This window comes from Anguilla rostrata, chromosome 16, assembly GCF_018555375.3.
Source record: "Anguilla rostrata isolate EN2019 chromosome 16, ASM1855537v3, whole genome shotgun sequence".
Lineage (NCBI taxonomy): Eukaryota > Metazoa > Chordata > Actinopteri > Anguilliformes > Anguillidae > Anguilla > Anguilla rostrata.
Window position 1 is genome coordinate 4,444,777 of NC_057948.1, and position 21,085 is coordinate 4,465,861.

The window sequence follows — 21,085 nt, forward strand, 5'->3', positions numbered from 1 at the left end:
GCAAGGTACCAATCAGCTCGTTGGGAGCAATTAGGGGTTAGGTGCCTTGCTCAGGGACACTTCGACACGCTCCAGGGCGGGGGATCGAACCGGCAACCCTCCGACCGCCTAGACAACCGCTCTTACCTCCTGAGCTATGTCGCCCCGTAAATAGCTTAAAATACGCGTGTGCCGTTCACAGTTTATTGAGGAACCCGTTTGAGACTGAGGCGGGAGCAGAGGGAGGGAGGGAGGGAGCGAGCGAGGGAGGGAGGGAGGCAGCACTGGCGGTACCAGGGTTCTCGTTTGAGGGTTCCCGGGGCTGCTCCCCCCCGTACTCCCCCGAGCGGCTCTGCGGGGGGGGGGGGGGGGGGGGGCGGATTTCGGAGAAGGAAAGCAGGCGGTGGATCGCGCGTGGTTTATCCAGGCCTGCTGAGAGCCGCCGCTGTGGAGCTCGACCTCTGGGGCACGGGGCTCGGCGCACGGAGCGCGCTCAGTTCACAGCGCCTGCTCTCCGGAGCCTAAACTCCAAACCGCACGGAGCGCGCTCAGTTCGCAGCGCCTGCTCTCCAGGGCCTACACTCCAAACCGCACGGAGCTCGCATAGTTCACAGCGCCTACACTCTGACCGCACGGAGCGCGCTCAGTTCACAGCGCCTGCTCTCCGGGGCCTACACTCCGACCGCACGGAGCGCGCTCAGTTCACAGCGCCTACACTCCGACCGCACGGAGCGCGCTCAGTTCACAGCGCCTACACTCCGACCGCACGGAGCGCGCTCAGTTCACAGCGCCTACACTCCGACCGCACGGAGCGCGCTCAGTTCACAGCGCCTACACTCCAAACCGCACGGAGCGCGCTCAGGCCGTTTATTATGAATGGCTATGCTAATTATTATATCAGCGGGCTATTATTCTGTCGTCAGTGGGGGCTGTGCTAATAGTACTAATGAAAATCTGGGCAGTTAAAATATTTTGATTTAACTGATTAATGATGTTTTTGTTTTTTTAATGATCAAAGGGCCAAGAGCGCTTCTCTGTTGGGGCCCATTTGGCCCCTGATCGGCCCATCGAATATTCCTTGTGTAATGGAAGCATTGGTATCATAAGAGTGGACATCTCTGTACTGCAAAGCATGCGCATAAGCTATTGAAGAATAAGTGTTAATATACAAAGAGATGATGCTGCCTTCATTCTGTGTAAAAAATTTTTAGGCCTTGCAGTAGGTAGTAATGAGGGTGACTATGGACATGATCCATGATGTTTTTTGACCATGATTGTTTTTTCAACCAAAACAGACTCTGCTGGCCCTGAAAAGGGTGAAGTAAAACTTTAAACCAATCCAACCTACATAATAATAGTAATAATAACAATAAAAATAATAATAAGAAGAGGAAGAAGAAGAAGAAGAAGAAGAAGAAGAAGAAGAAGAAGAAGAAGAAGAAGAAGGAGAAAACATCGCCTACTTGTTTTTTTTCTGTTTTTGCGAAATGTTTTTTTTTTTGTGTTCTGTTATGGAAACACACAAAGGCGTGTGGGAGTGAGCCTCAGTTCTATCCGCCGATAGGGATCGGTATTTTGCTACGGGCGCAAACGAGTTCGGGCGCGGGGGTCCCACGCAGCCTCCTTCCTTCCTCTCTCGCTGACCGCCCCCCCCCACCCTCTCTGTGGCAGCGTGACTTTTCTCAGGAAGCTTCCTTTAACAGGCCACGTCGTTATTCTCTTCGCTGAGCAAACTGGCCTTCCGCGGCGATGTCAGTGTCGTTCGAGAGCACCCTGGAGACAGACACCCTGTAGGGGGGGGGGACACTCAAATATGGCCCCCCAGGCCAGTGGTACCACCGGTATGCTTTTCTACATGAATCGACCGATCTGATTGGCCAGAGATTTAACTCACCTAGCGTCTCAGGTCTAAATCATTCCCTGATTGGAGGGGAAGAATGAGAACCGGCAGCACTGCTGGCCCTTGGGGGCCGGAGTTCAGCATCCCCGGGCCTTCCTGCACTCACACTCAGAGCAGTTCACTCTTACAGGAAGTGAACTCCAGAGCAAAGGACTGTGCGGTCACATGCCGCGAACTGTCTTCTTACAGCTTTAGCTTTGCCGTCTTCATTTAGCGAGTCCCTCCCTCCCCTGTCTGATTTCAAGGGTCAGCTGCCACGTGCGTAGCTGGAGTTTACGCCCCAGGTTCAGCTGGGTTTGAATACCAGGCCCACAGAACCGCATTACAACTGGAACAGCTATCACAAATCTGCCAAATGAAGATTAGCTGCTCCCGTTGTAATTCAGCTCCGTGCTCTAGGGGTTTAAACTCGAGGTTTCACGGTAATCCACCGGCATCACTTCACAGTAATCTACGGCAGTGGTTCCCCAACTCGATCCTGGGGGGGGGGGGGAGCAATTTGTACGCCCCTGTTTTCGTTCCAGCCAGGGGCGCGGTGTTGAGCGAACGCGCCCCCTCTTCGGCTCAGAAATAGCGTTGACGCTCCTCTCCCGGGAACGTTCGCACCGTCTGCGAGGTCCGGTGCAAGAGGGTTGCCGTGAGGCGGCGAAACCCGAGGGTCTTTCTTTATCTCGTTCCTACCAGCCCGGGTTCGTCTCGCGGCTCTCCCTTTTGTGAACTCGCTCGTTTGAACTCCCCCCCCCCTGCCCTAAATTAACGACGGTGTTGTGGGCGGCCATTGGCCCACCACCGCCCGCCGGGACGGGGTGAGGGCGAGAAACGAGCGACCTCTTGCCAGCGGGCACGGGAACGGGGGTGCTGCTGCTGCTGGTCGGTAGCCCACAGCAACAACAAGAGCGCCGCAATGTCGAAAATACTGTGCCGGTCTCCGATTTTTAACATTTTAGTCACACTTAAAAAAAGAAAGCCAAGTGACATTTGTGACTCAAACAAGTAAATAAGGGGCAGTAATCTACCAGTAATCTTCACAGTACTCTACCAGTAATCTTCACAGTACTCTACCAGTATTTCTTCACAGTACTCTACCAGTAATCTTCACAGTACTCTACCAGTATTTCTTCACAGTACTCTACCAGTAATCTTCACAGTACTCTACCAGTATTTCTTCACAGTACTCTAAGGTAATCTTCACAGTACTCTACCAGTAATATTCACAGTAATCTACCAGTATTTCTTCACAGTACTCTACCAGTAATCTTCACAGTACTCTACCAGTATTCTTCACAGTACTCTACCAGTAATCTTCACAGTACTCTACCAGTATTTCTTCACAGTACTCTACCAGTAATCTTCACAGTACTCTACCAGTATTTCTTCACAGTACTCTAAGGTAATCTTCACAGTACTCTACCAGTAATCTTCACAGTACTCTACCAGTATTTCTTCACAGTACTCTACCAGTATTTCTTCACAGTACTCTACCAGTAATCTTCACAGTACTCTACCAGTAATCTTCACAGTACTCTACCAGTAATCTTCACAGTACTCTACCAGTAATCTTCACAGTACTCTACCAGTATTACTTCACAGTACTCTACCAATATTTCTTCACAGTACTCTTACCAGTAATCTTCACAGTACTCTACCAGTATTTCTTCACAGTACTCTAAGGTAATCTTCACACTACTCTACCAGTATTTCTTCACAGTACTCTACCAGTAATCTTCACAGTACTCTACCAGTATTTCTTCACAGTACTCTAAGGTAATCTTCACAGTACTCTACCAGTATTTCTTCACAGTACTCTACCAGTATTTCTTCACAGTACTCTACCAGATTTCCTTCACAGTACTTTACCAGTAATCTTCACAGTACTCTACCAGTATTTCTTCACAGTACTCTACCAGATTTCCTTCACAGTACTCTACCAGTATTTCTTCACAGTACTTTACCAGTAATCTTCACAGTACTCTACCAGTATTTCTTCACAGTACTCTACCAGATTTCCTTCACAGTACTCTACCAGTATTTCTTCACAGTACTCTACCAGTATTTCTTCACAGTACTCTACCAGATTTCCTTCACAGTACTCTACCAGTATTTCTTCACAGTACTTTACCAGTAATCTTCACAGTACTCTACCAGTATTTCTTCACAGTACTCTACCAGATTTCCTTCACAGTACTCTACCAGTATTTCTTCACAGTACTTTACCAGTAATCTTCACAGTACTCTACCAGTATTTCTTCACAGTACTCTACCAGATTTCCTTCACAGTACTCTACCAGTATTTCTTCACAGTACTCTACCAGTATTTCTTCACAGTACTCTACCAGTATTTCTTCACAGTACTCTACCAGATTTCCTTCACAGTACTCTACCAGTATTTCTTCACAGTACTTTACCAGTAATCTTCACAGTACTCTACCAGTATTTCTTCACAGTACTTTACCAGTAATCTTCACAGTACTCTACCAGTATTACTTTACAGTAATCTACCAGAATTACTTCACAGTAATCTAACATTTATTTAGGGCAGGGGTGCACAAATGGGGCCAATCCATTTCAGGATTTCATGTCAACTAGAAACGGATCTGACTCTGACCTTTTTTTTTTTTTTTTAAATCAAGAGATGAAGGGGCTCCATGTGTACCCTCAGTAGAAATGCTTTACAGCGGTCTGATACAGGAGTGAACTTGTAAAGAGGTTTTTAGAAAACAGATTTTTTAAGGTTAAGGGGTTAGAACCTATAGCGGTGTGCAACCCCGGGCCTCCAGCCCTCTCCGGCTTTAGAGAAAGCTGGAAGCACACGGCTGGGAGGCAGGACAGCAGGGCTGCCCAATCCTGTGCCTGAAGATCTACCATCCTGCACAGGTTTTCACTCCAACCCTAACAAAGCCACACCTCATTCAACAAGCTAGAGCAGGGCTTCCCCATCCTGTTCCTGAAGATCTACCATCCTACACAGGTTTTCCTGGAGACATTCCATCCTGTTGGTTTTCATTTCAACATTAATTTGGCCCGATTCTAGTAATTAGCAAATCAATAAGATCTCCAGCTGTTGAATGAGGTGTGGATTTGTTAGGGTTGGAGTGAAAACCTGTACAGGACGCTAGACCTCCAGGAACAGGGTTGGGCAGCCCTGCGGTAAAGTGAGGGTGGGGGTGAAAGGGGGTGGGGGGGGGTGGGTACCTGTTGTAGGGGTTCCTCAGGAGCAGCGTCTGACCGCCCGCACAGCTGTCCGACGGGGTGTGGCAGCCGTACACCGGAGGGGGGACGGGGTACTGCTGCTCCCCTGTGAAACCGCAAAAAATTGGCCGGTTAGTCAGAGACACGTTTTTCTCGACGCTGTCCGCTCATCTGAAAACGCTGTGTGGGCAGGGTCACAACAGAGTACAGGTGTCAGACTGGAGGGACGCAGTGTCTGCGGGTTTAACTCCAGTCCTGGAGGGACGCAGTGACTGCTGGTTTAACTCCAGTCCTGGAGAGACGCAGTGTCTGCTGGTTTAACTCCAGCCCTGGAGGGACGCAGTGACTGCTGGTTTAACTCCAGTCCTGGAGGGACGCAGTGACTGCTGCTTTTGGGTGTTGTCGGCACTGGCGGTTAATTTAAGTCTTTTGATTGGCTTACGAATCTGCAACCCTTGCTCCCAAGGCCTTGATTGGCAGCTGATTGAAAGGAAACCACAAAAACCCCACAGACACTGTCCGTGGAACCCTTGGTAATTCAGCCAGACGCCAGCACAACAGAAACTAAGCAGTAGTCTAGAACTGGGCAATAAAGGCTGTATCAGTTTCTGGTTTCATTCCAACTTTTGGCCTTAATTGCTTAATTAGCTCAAACATTTACACCATCTGACATTAGCTATATTTCTTGAGAACTGCATGGATAACAGATTGTTATTGTGTTCCTGTATGAAACATTTCACTAGGACCTAATCCGCATGCGAACCAGTGTTGGTGAATACAACCAGTTAGCTCGTTTAGCCATAATAACTGGCGGAAACAAAAACACGCAAACACACCGGCCCTCCACCAGGACCGGAACTCCCTGCCCCCTGGATGTCAACGGTGCAAAACCTGTGGATTCATTAACGGATTCTGGGCAGTGGAATTAAACAGTCCCTTGGAGACACACTCTTCAGTATCACCGGTCGAAATGCGACCAGGAGTTTTTGTTTCTTTTTTTTCTATTTTTTTTAATAAAAAGTTTTCGTATTTTTTAATTTGCGAAGCAAATGTAGTTTTACCCCTGAGCCGAGCTCCAGAATTTAACGTGAGGCGTCGTCGGTGGCGAACCACACCGGAGCGCACGAAAAAAGACCAGACGAACTGAGAGCGGCAGCCCGTTCGGCCGGATCAGAGCCTGAGCACGTCGCTTTACGGCCCGAGAGTCCATGCAGCCAGCTCGACCGACCGACTCACAACCGCTGAGAAAGACAACAATCAGGAGTTAAAGTTAAAGGAGGGAGATCTCGGAGGAGCGGAGGGAGCGTGAGCGTGTAGCACAGTGGGTAAGGAACTGGGCTTGTAACCGAAAGGTCGCAGGTTTGATTCCCGGGTAAGGACACTGCCGTTGTACCCTTGAGCAAGGTACTTAACCGGAATTGCTTCAGTATATATATCCAGCTGTATAAATGGATACAATGTAAAAATGCTATGTAAAAAGTTGTGTAAGTCGCTCTGGATAAGAGCGTCTGCTAAATGCCTGTAATGTAATGTACGCAGCGGTCAGGAAAACAACAGGCCCTTCTCTGAAGCCGCTGAAGGACAGCTCGCCCCAGCTCCGGTGTTTTTAAAGCGCGAACGAAGAAGCATCGCCGCCCGCGAATATCGGGGGGGGGGAACGGTTCCCTTGGCGATTCTAAAACATTCCGAAAGACTCTCGTACCACTGTTTCCTCCAGTTACCGTTTTCCAGGAGCTGAGGCGTCATTTTACCGCGGCGAATCGAAGAGCAAATGCGCGCGGCTGCTGGCTGACGTTTAACACGCTGACCCCAGGGGGGGGGGAGAAACGGGCGAAACGTTTTTTTTTTTTTTTGAAAAAGGCGATAGTTATTCATCGGTCTTCGACTCAGGAACACTCAGCGCAACCTCGGCGTGACTCTGCAGCGGAGCGCATTTCCCTCTGGTGAAAAACGCAGGAGATTTCGCACACGCGCTCTCGCACACGCGCTCACGTAGCGCGCGCGCACACACGCACACGTGTGTACACACACGCACACATGCACTCGGACATAAATACACAAAGGCATGCACGCACACACATATTGACACATATACACACACAGGCAGGCATTCACACACACCGATCTTTCTCACGTACGAAAGATCACACACACACGTACGCACTTGCTCTCTCTCACACACATATACACTCTCACTCCCTCACTCATGCGCGTACGCAAACTACCTTGCTCTTTCTCTCTCTCTCTCTCTCACACATGCTCTCTCTCACTCTTTCACACACACACACAGGAACACACACACACACACACACACACACTCGCTCTCTCTCCCTCACACACACACACACAGGAGAGGAATGTAATGGCCATTACCCATGTTGCTTTGCTGAGGGAGGGGGTCCTCGTGCTTGAAGGTGTGGTTGGGGAACTGGGTGGAGTGGTGGCTGGGGGTGTGGCCATAGTTTGGAGCACTATCAAATGCCATTGCGCTGTAACCTGGGGGACAGAGAGCCACACAAATTCATTATTAATATTATTATTATTATTAGTAGTAGTAGTACTGTTGTAACATCCATAGTAGTGCTAGATGTAGTAGTAATACAATTATTTCAGAATTTTAACTGCATTTCCTATCCAGAATCAGCAGCATAGATACTAAACTCCTGGAATTATACACAAAAAACTCAGAAAGGCAAAAATGATAAATGTTAAAATGACAAAATAGCATCTTGCAACTATATTTGTGCAACTGTACACACAAGCTCATTACATGATGACACCTATCATGCAGGCACATACATATTTCAGTCGAGCAAAGCATGCTTATTCTATTACTGAGGTCATACAGACACTGGAATAATCTAACGAGTCCATTCTTAAAAGGTTTACATTACATAAAATCTAATATCACGGATAAAATGACCTCACGAAGAATCATTGTTCTTCAAAAGGGTTAGTGAATCTGTTTATGCTTGATGCAAATTTTCTAAAAGAAAGGTGACAAATAGCTGAGCCTGTGTTCGTTGAAAATATGCGAGCCGTATTGTAGCCTGGTGTCTCTTAGTTTTTTGTTTTTTTTGGGGGGGGGGGGGAGGGTGTCAGAGTCAGCAGCTCCATCCCCGTCAGCCCACCTGACCCCCCCCCCCCCCCCCCGCTGAGAGGTGCGAGGGGGTAAAGCATACAGCCGGCGGGACGCCCGTCCCGGGGTGAGTCATGCCTCTCTCCCCCCGACCCTGCCCAGGTAAATCACCGTAAATCACCCGGCCACAACCCCGCCCCCGTTAACCGCCGCCCCCCCGCGTTCCCAGCACGTCCCCGTCCCGCCTTAGTCTTCGTAGCGCGACCCCGTTTCTCACTAGGGGAGGGGCAGTGCTTTATCCGCGGGAGAGGAGCCGGGTTCGGGGGCTGGCGGCGCGCAAATTTCGGCTGATGCGGAACGGGACGGGACGGGACAAGACAGGGCAGGGTGTGAACACAATAAGCAGAGGACTTCCCACAAAGGAATAACTTATTCATTTACCCTTAAATTAATTTGCCAATTAAATGAATTAGCCAATCACTGAACCTATTCATCATTTGCCAAAATATAAAACATATGCAAGTCACCAAACTTTAATCTGTTGTAACGACTGTCAGGCCGTTGTTACTGTTATGACATCACATATATTTTACTTTGTTGATAATTATTGTATCTTACAAAGAAACCACCTTGTCAGAATTTTCAAAAATGAAAAAGAATTTGATTATTTAAATGACTGCATTTCATTTTAAATGGCTCTTATTTCAGCATTAATATGGAGTGACAGTAATTCATGAGGTCATGAGATTATCTCTGATACATTTTTCAGATTATATGTTTTTAAATGTCCCCCATTAACTGTGAGTGGAGTAAATGTTTGCTGAATATAAATTCACTCGAACCACAAGTGAGGGGTGCTTTATGCTTAAAGAAGAAAGTGGAAATCTAAACTTGCAAAACCAGCGACGATAACGATGCAACCCGTTTTTGAAAAGTCCGTTTTTCATAGTGAATTTTTTAAAACTGAATTCATTATAAACTGCTACTTTGGCTACATTTAGCTGAAATGTTACCGAATATTTCTGAAAGCAAAAATGCCAATCCTAATTGTGTAGAACATTAAATGAAAACAATGAAAAGGAATTAGATCCTCAGTTTTTGATTTACATCTATTATATCCCCTGCGACTGCCTCTCCAGTTCAGGGATTCATTCTGTGTTTTTTCAGTCAACGGGGCAGGCGTAAAACGTTATTTTAAATCTCATGAGAGTTTTAAAAAATAATAAAAAATAAAAAAACAGAAATATTTGAAGTGTTATACGATTCATGCGCTCGGATGCGAAGCCACTCCATAACTCCGAAAGACCCCGGATGCCTTATCAGGTCAATAACTCACGAAGCGAGCCTCTTCGTTCCGTCTCAAACGGTTCCCCTCACCCCTCCCCTTCCACACACTCACGCGCGCGCAGCCTTTCGCCCCGGCCAGCCGCGGACCCGACGTGACCTTCGCCGCGCCGCGCCGCGCCGGCGGGACCGCGGTTCGGCCCCGCCTTCCGCCGCATTCCGTCCAGCAGCGAAGGAATGCGATAAGAAGGCTGGGGCTGGGAGCCAGATCTCTTTAATGAAGCTCCTATCAGGGAGCAAGGGATTGGGTAAAATGTGCTGAAGGTAATTGGGGGGTGGGTGGTTGGGGGGGGGGGGGGGGTTGTGCTTGTCTGTCATGGCAGTACAGCCCCCCCCGCCCCCCCCCCTCCGTCCCCCATTGATACTGGACGGGGTCTGGCCGAGTTGGGGAAGCACGAGATGTAACGGAAAGGCAACGGGCCGATAGGTTTGGGACGTTTGATTCTTACGAAACCGTGCCAAAACGCAATCACCGTCCAAGGTAACATTGTTCCCACGCCCTGGTGGTTTTCCCCGAACCATTTTTCCAACCCCAGCTTTGACCGCCCGACCGAAACGCACTCGGGCACGAAATGCGCCACAAGTCGAGCGACAGCGCTCTTACAAGCGCTCATACATCCCCACGTCGTTTAGACCATTCAACAAAAGGCAATGATCAGCCACGGTTCCACACCCAAAACAAGTAGAACATTAAAAATGATAAATACAATAGCCTCGCCGATAATAAACATTTAACGGCAAAAACCGCTAAGAAAATCTGTTTTATGGTATTCATGAGCGAACTGAAATGAGGAGGCAGTTGCTCAGTAAAGTGTGAAATCTAACTAACACACTTAATCTTAATAAAGTTTCAGTCCAATAGGGGTAAAAATGCTGATTCAACGCTAAGCTGATTCAACCTGGTAAAATATATAACATAAAGCCCAGCAAAAACATATAAATAAAAACAGGACTGTGGTTTGTGACCGTTCTACCCCTAAATGCTTAGTTCACCACTATGAATAACCAAACAGTCATGTTATTATTACCCCAATTTACACCACCAGCTTCCCTGGGGTAATCAGTCAAAATGAACTGAATCATCCAAACCAGCAGCGTGAGTTTGCACGAAGCGATTTAAGTTATTCTAGGCATGCGTTCTCACACAATTTAAATAACACTTTGAATTAATTTTTTTAATGTCTTGAATATGAGTGTATTACACTCTGAATGAGATGTTTTGACAAAATAATTTAAATTGCGTACAATCAAATACACAGTTTAACTACTTTTTTAAAAAGTCCAACAGTTTGTAATAAATACTGAAAATAAATGCAGCACTGATTCTGTGGATATTTATCTGTACTTACTACATCACGTTTCACATTTATTTTAGTTTCTCAGTTTTATATTATAAACTGCTGCAGATATTTTTTTAAAATTAATATCTGAATCTGTTATTCAGAAATACAAACAACATTTCATGTCATGGCCAGAATAAAATTGGAAATATGTAGGCTGCTCTGTCACTTTGCTGAGAAGACGTTTTAATGGCAGGTTATTAATTATATTTGCTGCAGTGATGTTTAAAAAGTAAAAAAAGAAATCTCAACAGATTCCTCCATAACAAGTATGCATACCAGCATAATATGTCATTTGCGTCGTGTCAAAATTTAAAAATAATTATATGTATACTGTACACGCATTCAAGAACTACTGAATAAAACAAGCCGATGAGGTCACAGTACAGTTGTTTAAGCTTTCCATTTTAGGATTTTAGGGTCGTTCAAGGTTTTCCACTTTATCTATCATTTATTAACTATACAAAAAGAAAATGACCTTAACTCATTTGAACATGTCATGATGTATCATACCTTAAAATTAATGTTCTCCCATTTCCCACAAAGGAAATTTGGCAATTATTATTATAATCACATATCAAAGTATTGCTGTGATGTCCATAACGTGCACATTAATAAAATAAACTTTGGATTTGTAGTAATTGCAGACTTCATGACACCAAAATTTCAGTCTAAATAGGTTAAGTTTCACTGTCTCTATTTCACTGAAGTCTATACAAAATAAAACTGAATTCTTTATTCATTTAATGTTTCTAAAACACATTCCTGGTAAATATGTCCCTCAGGAACACAATTTTAGACCACGCTACAAAGTATTGTCAGGATAAAGGACACACACACACACACACACACACACACACACACATTTGCAAGCACTGTATTACCATACATGTGAGAAGCCGCGGTGGAAAATCCAGGTTTAGAAAGAAAAAGTCCTCCCAACTATTTTGTTCCAGTCACCTGGACTTATTAATCAGCACAGTTCTTCAGCCAATCAGTGAAATCAGGCTGGCTGAGTTAACGGGTGGAAGAAACACGTGGACATGGACTTTTACTATCCGGCCCCTGGACTCTTCAGCTCAGGTGACCGGGACACCGCAGTAGTGCCTGTACGAAACGTCTCTCTCTCTGAGAAACCCCACAGAGGGGTACAGTGCACCCCATGGTAACGTGCTGGTACCTGGAGCACTTCTAAAAGCCCCTGTCCCAGTGTAGCTACAGACCAGGGCTACAGCACCAGGCCTACAGGCCAGGCCTACAGACCAGGGCTACAGCACCAGGCCTACAGGCCAGGCCTACAGACCAGGGCTACAGCACCAGGCCTACAGACCAGGGCTACAGACCAGGGCTACAGACCAGGCCTACAGACCAGGGTTACAGGCCAGGCCTACAGACCAGGGCTACAGACCAGGCCTACAGACCAGGGCTACAGACCAGGGCTACAGCACCAGTATAGCGCAACACTCTCAGAAAGGCTGCGCTGATGTCCACCGCACTTTTTGTGTTACTACTTTTTCGTTACTTTCAACGCATTTTGAGTCAAAGTTAGTACTTTCGTGTTGACAATATACAAATTATGTGTTACGAAGGGACACTTTTAAACACAGACTGCATAGAAAGTAACACAAAACGTGTTGTCCTTAACAAGACATGGAGGCGCGGTAAAAACATGACATGTTATGTGTTGTTTGTAACACATCTGTATTTTGAGTGTTCTAGGGCTGTAATACAGTATAGTGCAGTGGTATTGGGCTGTATTACAGTATATTGCAGTGATATAGGGCTGTATTACAGTATATTGCAGTGATATAGGGCTGTATTACAGTATATTGCAGTGATATAGGGCTGTATTACAGTATATTGCAGTGGTATAGAGATGTAATACAGTACAGTGCAGTGATATGGGGCTGTAATAAAGTATAGTGCAGTGGTATAGGGCTGTAATACAGTGCAGTGCAGTGACATGGGGCTGTAATAAAGTATAGTGCAGTGGTATAGGGCTGTAATACAGTACAGTGCAGTGGCATAGGGCTGTATTACAGTATATTGCAGTAGCATAGGGCTGTAATACAGTGCAGTGCAGTGATATGGGGCTGTAATAAAGTATAGTGCAGTGGTATAGGGCTGTAATACAGTATAGTGCAGTGATATCGGGCTGTAATAAAGTATAGTGCAGTGATATGGGGCTGTAATAAAGTATAGTGCAGTGGTATAGGGCTGTAATAAAGTATAGTGCAGTGGTCTCCTCTTACCCTGGCTCCTAGAGGCTGGCTGGTTCTCCATGCAGGTGGGCAGGTAGGGTCCGTTGGCGAACATGCGGGCCTGGTTGGGCGGGGGCTGGCTGGGAGGGGGGGCCCCGAAGGCGCCGTAGCGGCAGGCCCCCGTGCCGGTGAACTGGCCGGAGAAGTGCACGGTGAAGGCGCTGAGGCCGCAGTGCGGGTCCTCGTGGGGGTCGGCGCCGCCCCAGCCGGGCTCCTGCTTGATGAAGGAGTGCGAGGGGAGCGAGCCGTAGGGCGGGTAGTCCAGCACCGGCGGCCCCCACTGGGGGGCGCTGCCGACGGGCAGGGCGCAGCTCCCGCCACCGCCGCCGCCGCCGGGGAGGGCGGGCACCGCCGGCAGCAGGGCGTTCAGGTCCCGCGCGTCCGATCCCATCCGTCCTGAAGAATCGGGCGCCCCGTGGGGGGGGGGGAGCCTCCTGCGCGCTTTTAATTAGTTTTTTTGTCCCAACGAAGGCGAAGGCGCGGTCGTCGAGAAGCGAGCCGGAAACGGCGAAAAAGGCCTCCGAGAGCGTCTCTCCGGTGGCGGCCGCCGCTGCTCGAGGCTCGGCTAAGGAAGTCAGGTCCGCCAGAGCCGCATTGCGGGGCGGGGGGGAAAAGGAAAAGGCAGGGCTTGTCTTTTTTTCGCTTTAACCCGCGAGAAGAAGGAACGAAAGAAAACGCTACGGAAAAAAAAACGAAAGCAGGGCCAGCGGCGGCGTCGTCCGATCGGATAGTCCACCGGGCGGAGAGCGGGGGTGACCGCGTGTGGGGTTGGGGGGGGGGCGGGGCGGGGTGGGGGTTTTTCCAAGGCCCCGGTCCGGGTTTGGGGTCCAGGTCCAGGTCCAGGTCCCGGTTTCAGGAGGGTCTCGCTTCTGCGGGTGCTGGGAGCGAGCGAGCGAGCGAGCGAGCGAGCGGGAGGTCCTGTGCTCGAACTCCCTTCGGCTGCAGTGTCTGTTTTCTTTGGAGTCCCGAAAGCTCAAATACTGCCCGGCGGAGAGCCGGAGGAGGAGCCGCGGGCCAATGAGCGAGGAGCACGAGTCCCTCCTCACCACTCAGGACCGGCCCTTTCCCCACACCTCTGTCTGCTGTCACAGCGAGTGTGTGCGAGAGCCTGCGCATGTGTGTGTGTGTGTGTGTGTGCGTGTGTCTGTTGGGGGGACACTCATAAATCAGCCCCAGCTTTTGTACCCTTTAATTTACTCCAAGCACAACAAAACCCTTCTTTTAAAGAAGGCAATGACGTGTGAATCTGAATTGTAAGTATATTGCATAACGCTATTATGGCCTTGGGAAGACTGGATTACTTAGGCATTCAAAACATTTATTCTTTTTCCTTTTCCGCTGCTATGGTGTCTCTTGGTTTGAAGCTGTTTTGTGCTTGGCTGGTGCTAGCTTGCTCGCTTTTTTGTTTTGTTTATTCATTATTATTTTCTATGCCTTGATTTATTTCTGATTCGCAGACTTCAGTGATACCGTGATGCTGCTGTGCCCAGCGTTCAATCAGCAGTCAAAACTGAAACTGAATATTCGTATTCTTTTTAGAAAATGTACTATTTTAACGAAGGCGTAATGACCTATGGGAGGAAGACATGCCTTCCAAATACTGTCATTTAATATCTATTAAAATATGAAAAATGTGATCTGCGTTGATCTGAAACATCTTTTCAACTTGAATTGTATGATTGTGCGCGGTGCTAACGGTTACTGCATGCTTCTACCTTTCATTCTACGAATAATTATTAATAAGAAAATTTAATTTGTTGACTTCTGAACACAACTCATTTTCAAGATAACTGAAGAGAGTTTTAGAGGGTTATTTTTCTATTTCAGATTCCCATTAAAATGTCCTTAGTACCTGGCGCTTTCGCACGTGCAGTCATTGTCTTCACACCGTCCGTGCGCGCCTTTCTCAGGGGGAAACGGCACAATAAAGTTCAAGGAAACAAAAAAAAAACCTGGTGAAAATTGCATAATGAATTGTAGGCATTGTATAAAATTCGGAAAATATATATCGTTTGCCTGCTAGGCTACTACGAAAACGTTCTGCCAAATTCTGACCAGTATAATCCAGAAAGGTAATCTATTATTATTATTATTATTATTATTTCAGTTTGAACTAAAGGCAAGCATTTAAGCTTAAATTACAATTCCTTATATTCAGGTCAATGCAACTGTTTTAAAATAGCCAACTGCTAAAATGACAGAAATTTAGTAGGCTAGTTATTCAAGGAACGTAGTAAACGCAAGTATCGTGTCTAATTCTAATGGAAACATAACTAAGATTAGTCGTTTTTAATAATAATAATAATAATAATAATAATAATACGTTATTATTGGCATTACTATTGTACTTTCGTATTTTAATCACTATTATTGCTGTATCTTATATATTTGCTGTATTATCAATAGACTACAAGAGAATTGGAAAACCTACATGACACGCAATATTAACGACAGTATCACGGGACTTTGGTACTGTAGGCTATAATTAAAGGACAAGACCAGATTCATGATACCGGCACTAGGGGAATTTTTATTTTTAATGACCAAATTACTTGATATTTTTAAATAACGTGGATTAATATAAAGATAGCCCGTAAAATCCCCTATATTCCGCAATTGACTTTGAATGTGTTCTAGGTGTGCCTAGTATTTTTTATATTATCGCCGCTTATTATTGTCGTTTATTATTATTATTATTATATGATGATGATTATTATTATTATTATTCGTAACAGCATTATTAGCATTAGGCTAAGGGTTTAGTGAAAAAACAAATTAACCGCCATTCACGGCCAATGCAATTAATCATTGCTTATGGGTAAATCAGGAAGGCTCTGTGTAATTAAAGTTTTACCACAAACCGTGTTTGCTTTTAAATCGGCCTGTATTAATTCCGTCATGAACGAATGCCTACCTGGCCAATGTGTATAAAAAGAAAAAAAGGTAATTTGCTGGTTCTCAATAAAAAACTAAATCGGACCATGGGCTAAATGTGTAGCTTCCTCGTAATGAACACCAATAATGCTGCGACGTTCAACTATAGTTTTCAGGAAAATAGCCCTAAATATGGGCATGCCGATTCAATGCATTATCTATTCGCTATTATATAGTATAAGATTTGAAATCTGAAAGAAAAGAAAAAAAGATTATTTTTAGAAGTCGTACACAACTCAAACATTTTCATTGGAACTACAGTAATGTTTATTAGTTGGTTATGATTTTTGATTGTGAAGGCCAAACACATTTTTGTTCCGACACGTGCTACACCTGTAAAGTAATTAAACGGTTAGATAATCCCCAAGTTCATCCAGCAACAGAACAGCTCAACTCTTTTATATATTAAACGCGTGCATACCTTTCAGACATGGAGATACCTGTAAACCAGAAATCTCCTGGTAGGCTACTATTTTCTTCGACCATTTGCCGTTCTACACCACAACAAAGGTGCTACTAGTTTATGAAAACCGCATTGCAAACATTTTGAGTAAAATTACAAAAGCACTGGTTTGACAAAATAACACGACAAACCGCACACGACCGCGCATTGTCACTCTTTTTTTTTTTTAAGAAAAGTAGGCCAACGGTTAAGTGACAAGTAGCTACTGTAATACAAAGGAGAAACACATTTCAAATTACGCTTTCCTCGTTGATATGATCGCAGTAGCTGATTTCGTGGGATTGCATTTGAACGGGACTGAAAAACTGGAAGTGAATGGAGCTCGTGCTGATTTATGTATTTTTGCACGTGTGGATTTCTGTTTTAAGCACTGTAGGAGACCGAGACCGTCAATTTCTCCCTAATAATTAAAAAAGCAGTAATAACTCTTTGCAGGTAACTCGCTGATGTTTGACACGGTGTTTACGGACTCCAACATTCCTTAGAATCCACATAATAAACCGTCTTTTAAATATAGCGTTTATGTAGCCTACCGGGAGTGCTTTTTCTCGATTTATTCCTGTAATTCCAATTGAATTAGGAAATGCACAGCAAAATGTCCTGTGTTAATTCAACTCAAACAGAGTACATATGAGTCAGATAAGGACCATATGTACTCTGTAAAACTTGAATCAGCACAGAACATTTTACTGTGTAGTTTTGCTTTTCGTGCTATAGGCATAGGCAGCAAAATAATGTAGGCCTAGCTAGTGTTGCACTTAATTGTTACAAAGCGCACACGCTTCGTCGACTGGAGCTGGGTCATGCTCGCGATGTAGGCTACTAGAGGCTGCTAACGGCTGCTCGGGTAAGACAGCTTTAGAAAACCGACGCAGTTGCCGCTATTTATAAATTCTTCGGCCTTAAATCAATAATCGTCGTAAAAATAAGCCCCAATAACCCGGAGTGAACTTCCTCGCACAACTCACATCTTCACACAAAAAAAACGACGCAAGGACATGAAACCCGACCGCTCTTGTATAGGCTTCCTCCTCTCCCAGCGCTCAGTGAACCGCGGAACCTCCAAAGGAGAGCCGCGCGCATCTCAGCCAGGCTCCTGACTCCCGTCACCTCTCCCCGCGGTGCACGGGCTAGAGGGGCGGAAAAGAGCACGTGCGGGCCTGATAGTGGACATGAGCATGGCGGCCAAACAATAACATTAATCTCCACACTGACCGTCTAGTTCTTTATGGGAAGATCTGAAGGGAGGGTACGACCTTAGCGTGTGGGGGACCCCCTGGGCCTGGGGGTGGGGGTGGGGGGGGGGGGTTCCCTGTGCCCCACAGTTCCCTCCTTTAACCCGGCCTTGTCAGCTGCCTGTGAGGAAAGAGGAGGACCAGGGTCTGTTAGTACATCTTCACTGGGGAGTTACGCGTAGTCTCCGCTCTCTCTCTCTCAATCCCCCACACCCCTAGCCCCCCCCCCCCCCCCTCGCCCGCCCCCTGTAACCTTACAACCGGCGTACAACTGTAAAAACAGGCAGGGACCCAGCTAACTGTCAGTCCTCCTGTATGTACTCCTCGCTGAGTCATCTGAGCTCAGTAATAAATAGAGCGGGTGACCTGGCTTTGGCCTGCTGCGGGACGGAGAGGAATGCTGTGCTGGATTATCATCAAACCACACTGGAAAACAGGGGAGTGTGTGGGGGGGGGGGGGGTACTCTCCTCTGCTGTCCCCCAATTATAGTTACCACCATTCACTGGCTGATTCATGAATGCATAAATATGTACATGTGCCCATGATATGTAAATAAAGACGTCCAAAAATTATACTGCCAGTTGCTGCTTTTGAAGAACAAGAAGACACGTCAAATCCAAGTAGGAATTTTGGGTCTCATGCCACACGCTGCAAGTCAAAATGTGTATTAAACCCAAATAAAAGGTGAGATTTCGCATCGTCATGGTAAAATATCCTTTCAAGTTTGCGGTTCTGTGGACAGCGTAGCTGTTCGGGCCAAAAACAGACGGGGAAAGAGGTTTGTTTTTTCTCACTCTGCTCTGTGTTTGGACCGCAGATGTTTTGGATGCACATGTGTGCGTTTAATCAAATGAAGCATGAAACGAGAAGATAGGAAGTTGCATTCTCTGTTGCCCTTGAAAAGTCCAACGGCTTTGATCTACAAATGCGTTTATCTGCTTCTTCTGGTGTTGCCAGACATTTTGGACACAGGACAAGTTGTGAAACACCCATTCTAAGTTGCTTTTAATGTTTTAGCCTCTTAATACCTTTTCTACTCTTATTTTTATATTTTTTAACATCCTGTTATTTACCATATATTTTTTAACCTTTTATCTGTATCTGTGTCTGTTCCTCTGTTTGGCCCTCTGTCATGCTGCTCCTATTTTCTTGTTAATTTATTCATATACTTTGTTTTAATGTGTCCCTTAAGCTGTCGTCTACATCTTGTATCATTTTATTTCTTTTTATGTGTGTAAAGCACTTTGTAACTTTTGTTTTGAAAAGTGCTATACAAATAAAGTTCATTACTATTATTATTCTAAATAAGCTCTGCACAGAGATTCCAGTCAGTTCTCTCAATGGCAGCATAACCACAGCAACAAAACTAAGCTCATATGCTAAGATTTATGTAGCCGACATAAACATAATTTTACAGAAAATGGTTTTTTTTTAAATTCTTCGTAAATAATTCCTTCATTTAAAAATGCGAGTTAATTTGCGAAATACGCATTATTAAATCGACGGTATACCTGACACTAGGGGTCTAACACTTGCAAGCAAAGCGCCAACAGCGCACTGACTTTCATTGTAACCGGCGGCTGTGGAAACCGTATTGCAGAAATGTTAGCGGTGCAGATTCCTCTCCCTGCGTCTATACTGTAATGCTCTCTAAAGCTGGTGCTGGTGTGCGCGTGTGGTACTCGTGTGGTACAAACGTGGCTTTACGGTCGCGGAAGTACCGAAATATCAGAACGCCGGCGAGCGACGAGGCTGCCGTCCGGCCGAGCGGGAGCGACGCCGACGGTTTTTTTGCCCGTTAGAATCCCCCGCGGCCCTCGCCCCTGACCGTATCGATTGTAGATTTTTGCGGCTGTCCTGGAACCAATCAGGGAGGACGTGTCTCAATTTGTTCGGCGGTCAGGCCGGGGCGCGGCCCGTACGCGGCGAGGACGCGGAGCGCGCCCGCCAAATTGATGAGCTGAGGCCTGCCTCCCGCGTCCCCCCTTCCCCCCCCCCCCCCCCCCCCCGGACCGCAAACCATCTGGAATTCTAGTCTGGGGCTCGGTTGAAAAAGCCGCTGACCCGGGATTCAACTTTCTTACTCGAGGGAAAGAGGGAGAGAGAGCGGAGAAGGAGAAGAGAAGAAGAAGAAGAAGAAGAAGAGAAGGAGAAGGAGAAGGAGAAGGAGAAGGAGAAGGAGAAGAGAAGAAGAGAAGAAGAAGAAGAAGAAGAAGAAGAAGAAGAAGAAGAAGAAGAGGAGGAGAGGGAGGAGGAGGAGGAGGAGGAGGAGGAGGAGGAGGAGGAGGAGGAGGAGAAGAAGAAGAAGAAGAAGAAGAAGAAGAAGAAGAAGAAGAAGAAGAAGAAGAAGAAGAAGAAGAAGAAGAAGAAGAAGAAGAAGAAGAAGAAGGGGGGTGGGGGCGGGGGGGAAAGCCTGTTATGGTGAAAAAGCCGCTCTGTCAAAGTCCTTCATCTTGCCATAAGCTGGGGGGGAAAGGACTACTCGAATGGAAAGAAGAAACGGTTGGAGGATTTCCATCACTTGGCGAGGCTAGATCACGGAGAAAGAGCCGTCGGAAAAACAAAGCCGGGTCGCCGTACCTGGAAAAAGAGGCTCGGCCAGAAACAGCCCAACTAGTAACGCGGTTCGCCAACTTCCCTCTGCCCAGCCTGAGCTGACGAACGCGCAGTTTGCTCCTTTACACAAACCCAGCCTCCCTCTCACCCTATTTCATTCCGGTCTTACCGGCATAGCTCCAGAGGGTGGGACTCACAGAGGAAAATGCAGCAAATGCTACTGAAGAGATATGTCACCAAGGGTTGCCAGATGTCTAGTTTTTGTGTCGGAATGACCAGTTTTCAAATTATTTCTACAGGTCTGTTTTTTGGGTGCCAAGCAGACAATAAAAATATTCGGTCTGAATAACTGAATGACATTTTACAGCTAGTTGAATAATGAATTCCATCTTCCGTTTGCACTGTTACACTTTTCCCTCCTTGAACCCCCCAGTCCCAGTCCACGATTAAGCTAGTCGACAATGTGTGTGCACGGTGTCTGATTTGGACGAATTCTAAATCTGGCAACCCGAATATTACCCCAGTTTTGTTTGTTTTTTTGTTTTGCTATTGTTTGTACTGCGAGTACACTCACATGTACGCCCTCAATTTCTTGCAAAAAAAAGTAAAAACAAAATTAAAATGTACACACGATGCAAAGATACAAGGCTAAAAAACAAACACAAAAACCTGCATCCATGCCGCGAACACACAAAGATACAAGAACTATTTCTGACCTGTGTTGCGTGTTTAAGTGCAGACCTACTGGGCCGTGGGTTTTTGTTTTTTGTTTTCTGTTTGTTTTGCACCTCAGAGCCACCGTAT

General features: G+C 46.2%; 1 protein-coding gene across 1 annotated transcript in view; it reads right to left on the minus strand.

The window, feature by feature from the left end:
* The window catches only part of LOC135242607 (Wilms tumor protein homolog), a 24,861-nt gene extending 9,693 nt beyond the window's left edge, over nucleotides 1-15,168 (minus strand). Inside the window, exons 1-3 of the mRNA XM_064313758.1 lie at nucleotides 13,084-15,168; nucleotides 7,442-7,564; nucleotides 5,072-5,174 (exon numbers count right to left, since the gene is read on the minus strand). Of these exons, the coding sequence (XP_064169828.1) occupies nucleotides 5,072-5,174; nucleotides 7,442-7,564; nucleotides 13,084-13,483 (626 nt within the window). The 5' untranslated portion in view covers nucleotides 13,484-15,168. The remainder of the gene's footprint in view (nucleotides 1-5,071; nucleotides 5,175-7,441; nucleotides 7,565-13,083) is intronic.
* Between the last annotated feature and the right edge of the window lie 5,917 nt (nucleotides 15,169-21,085).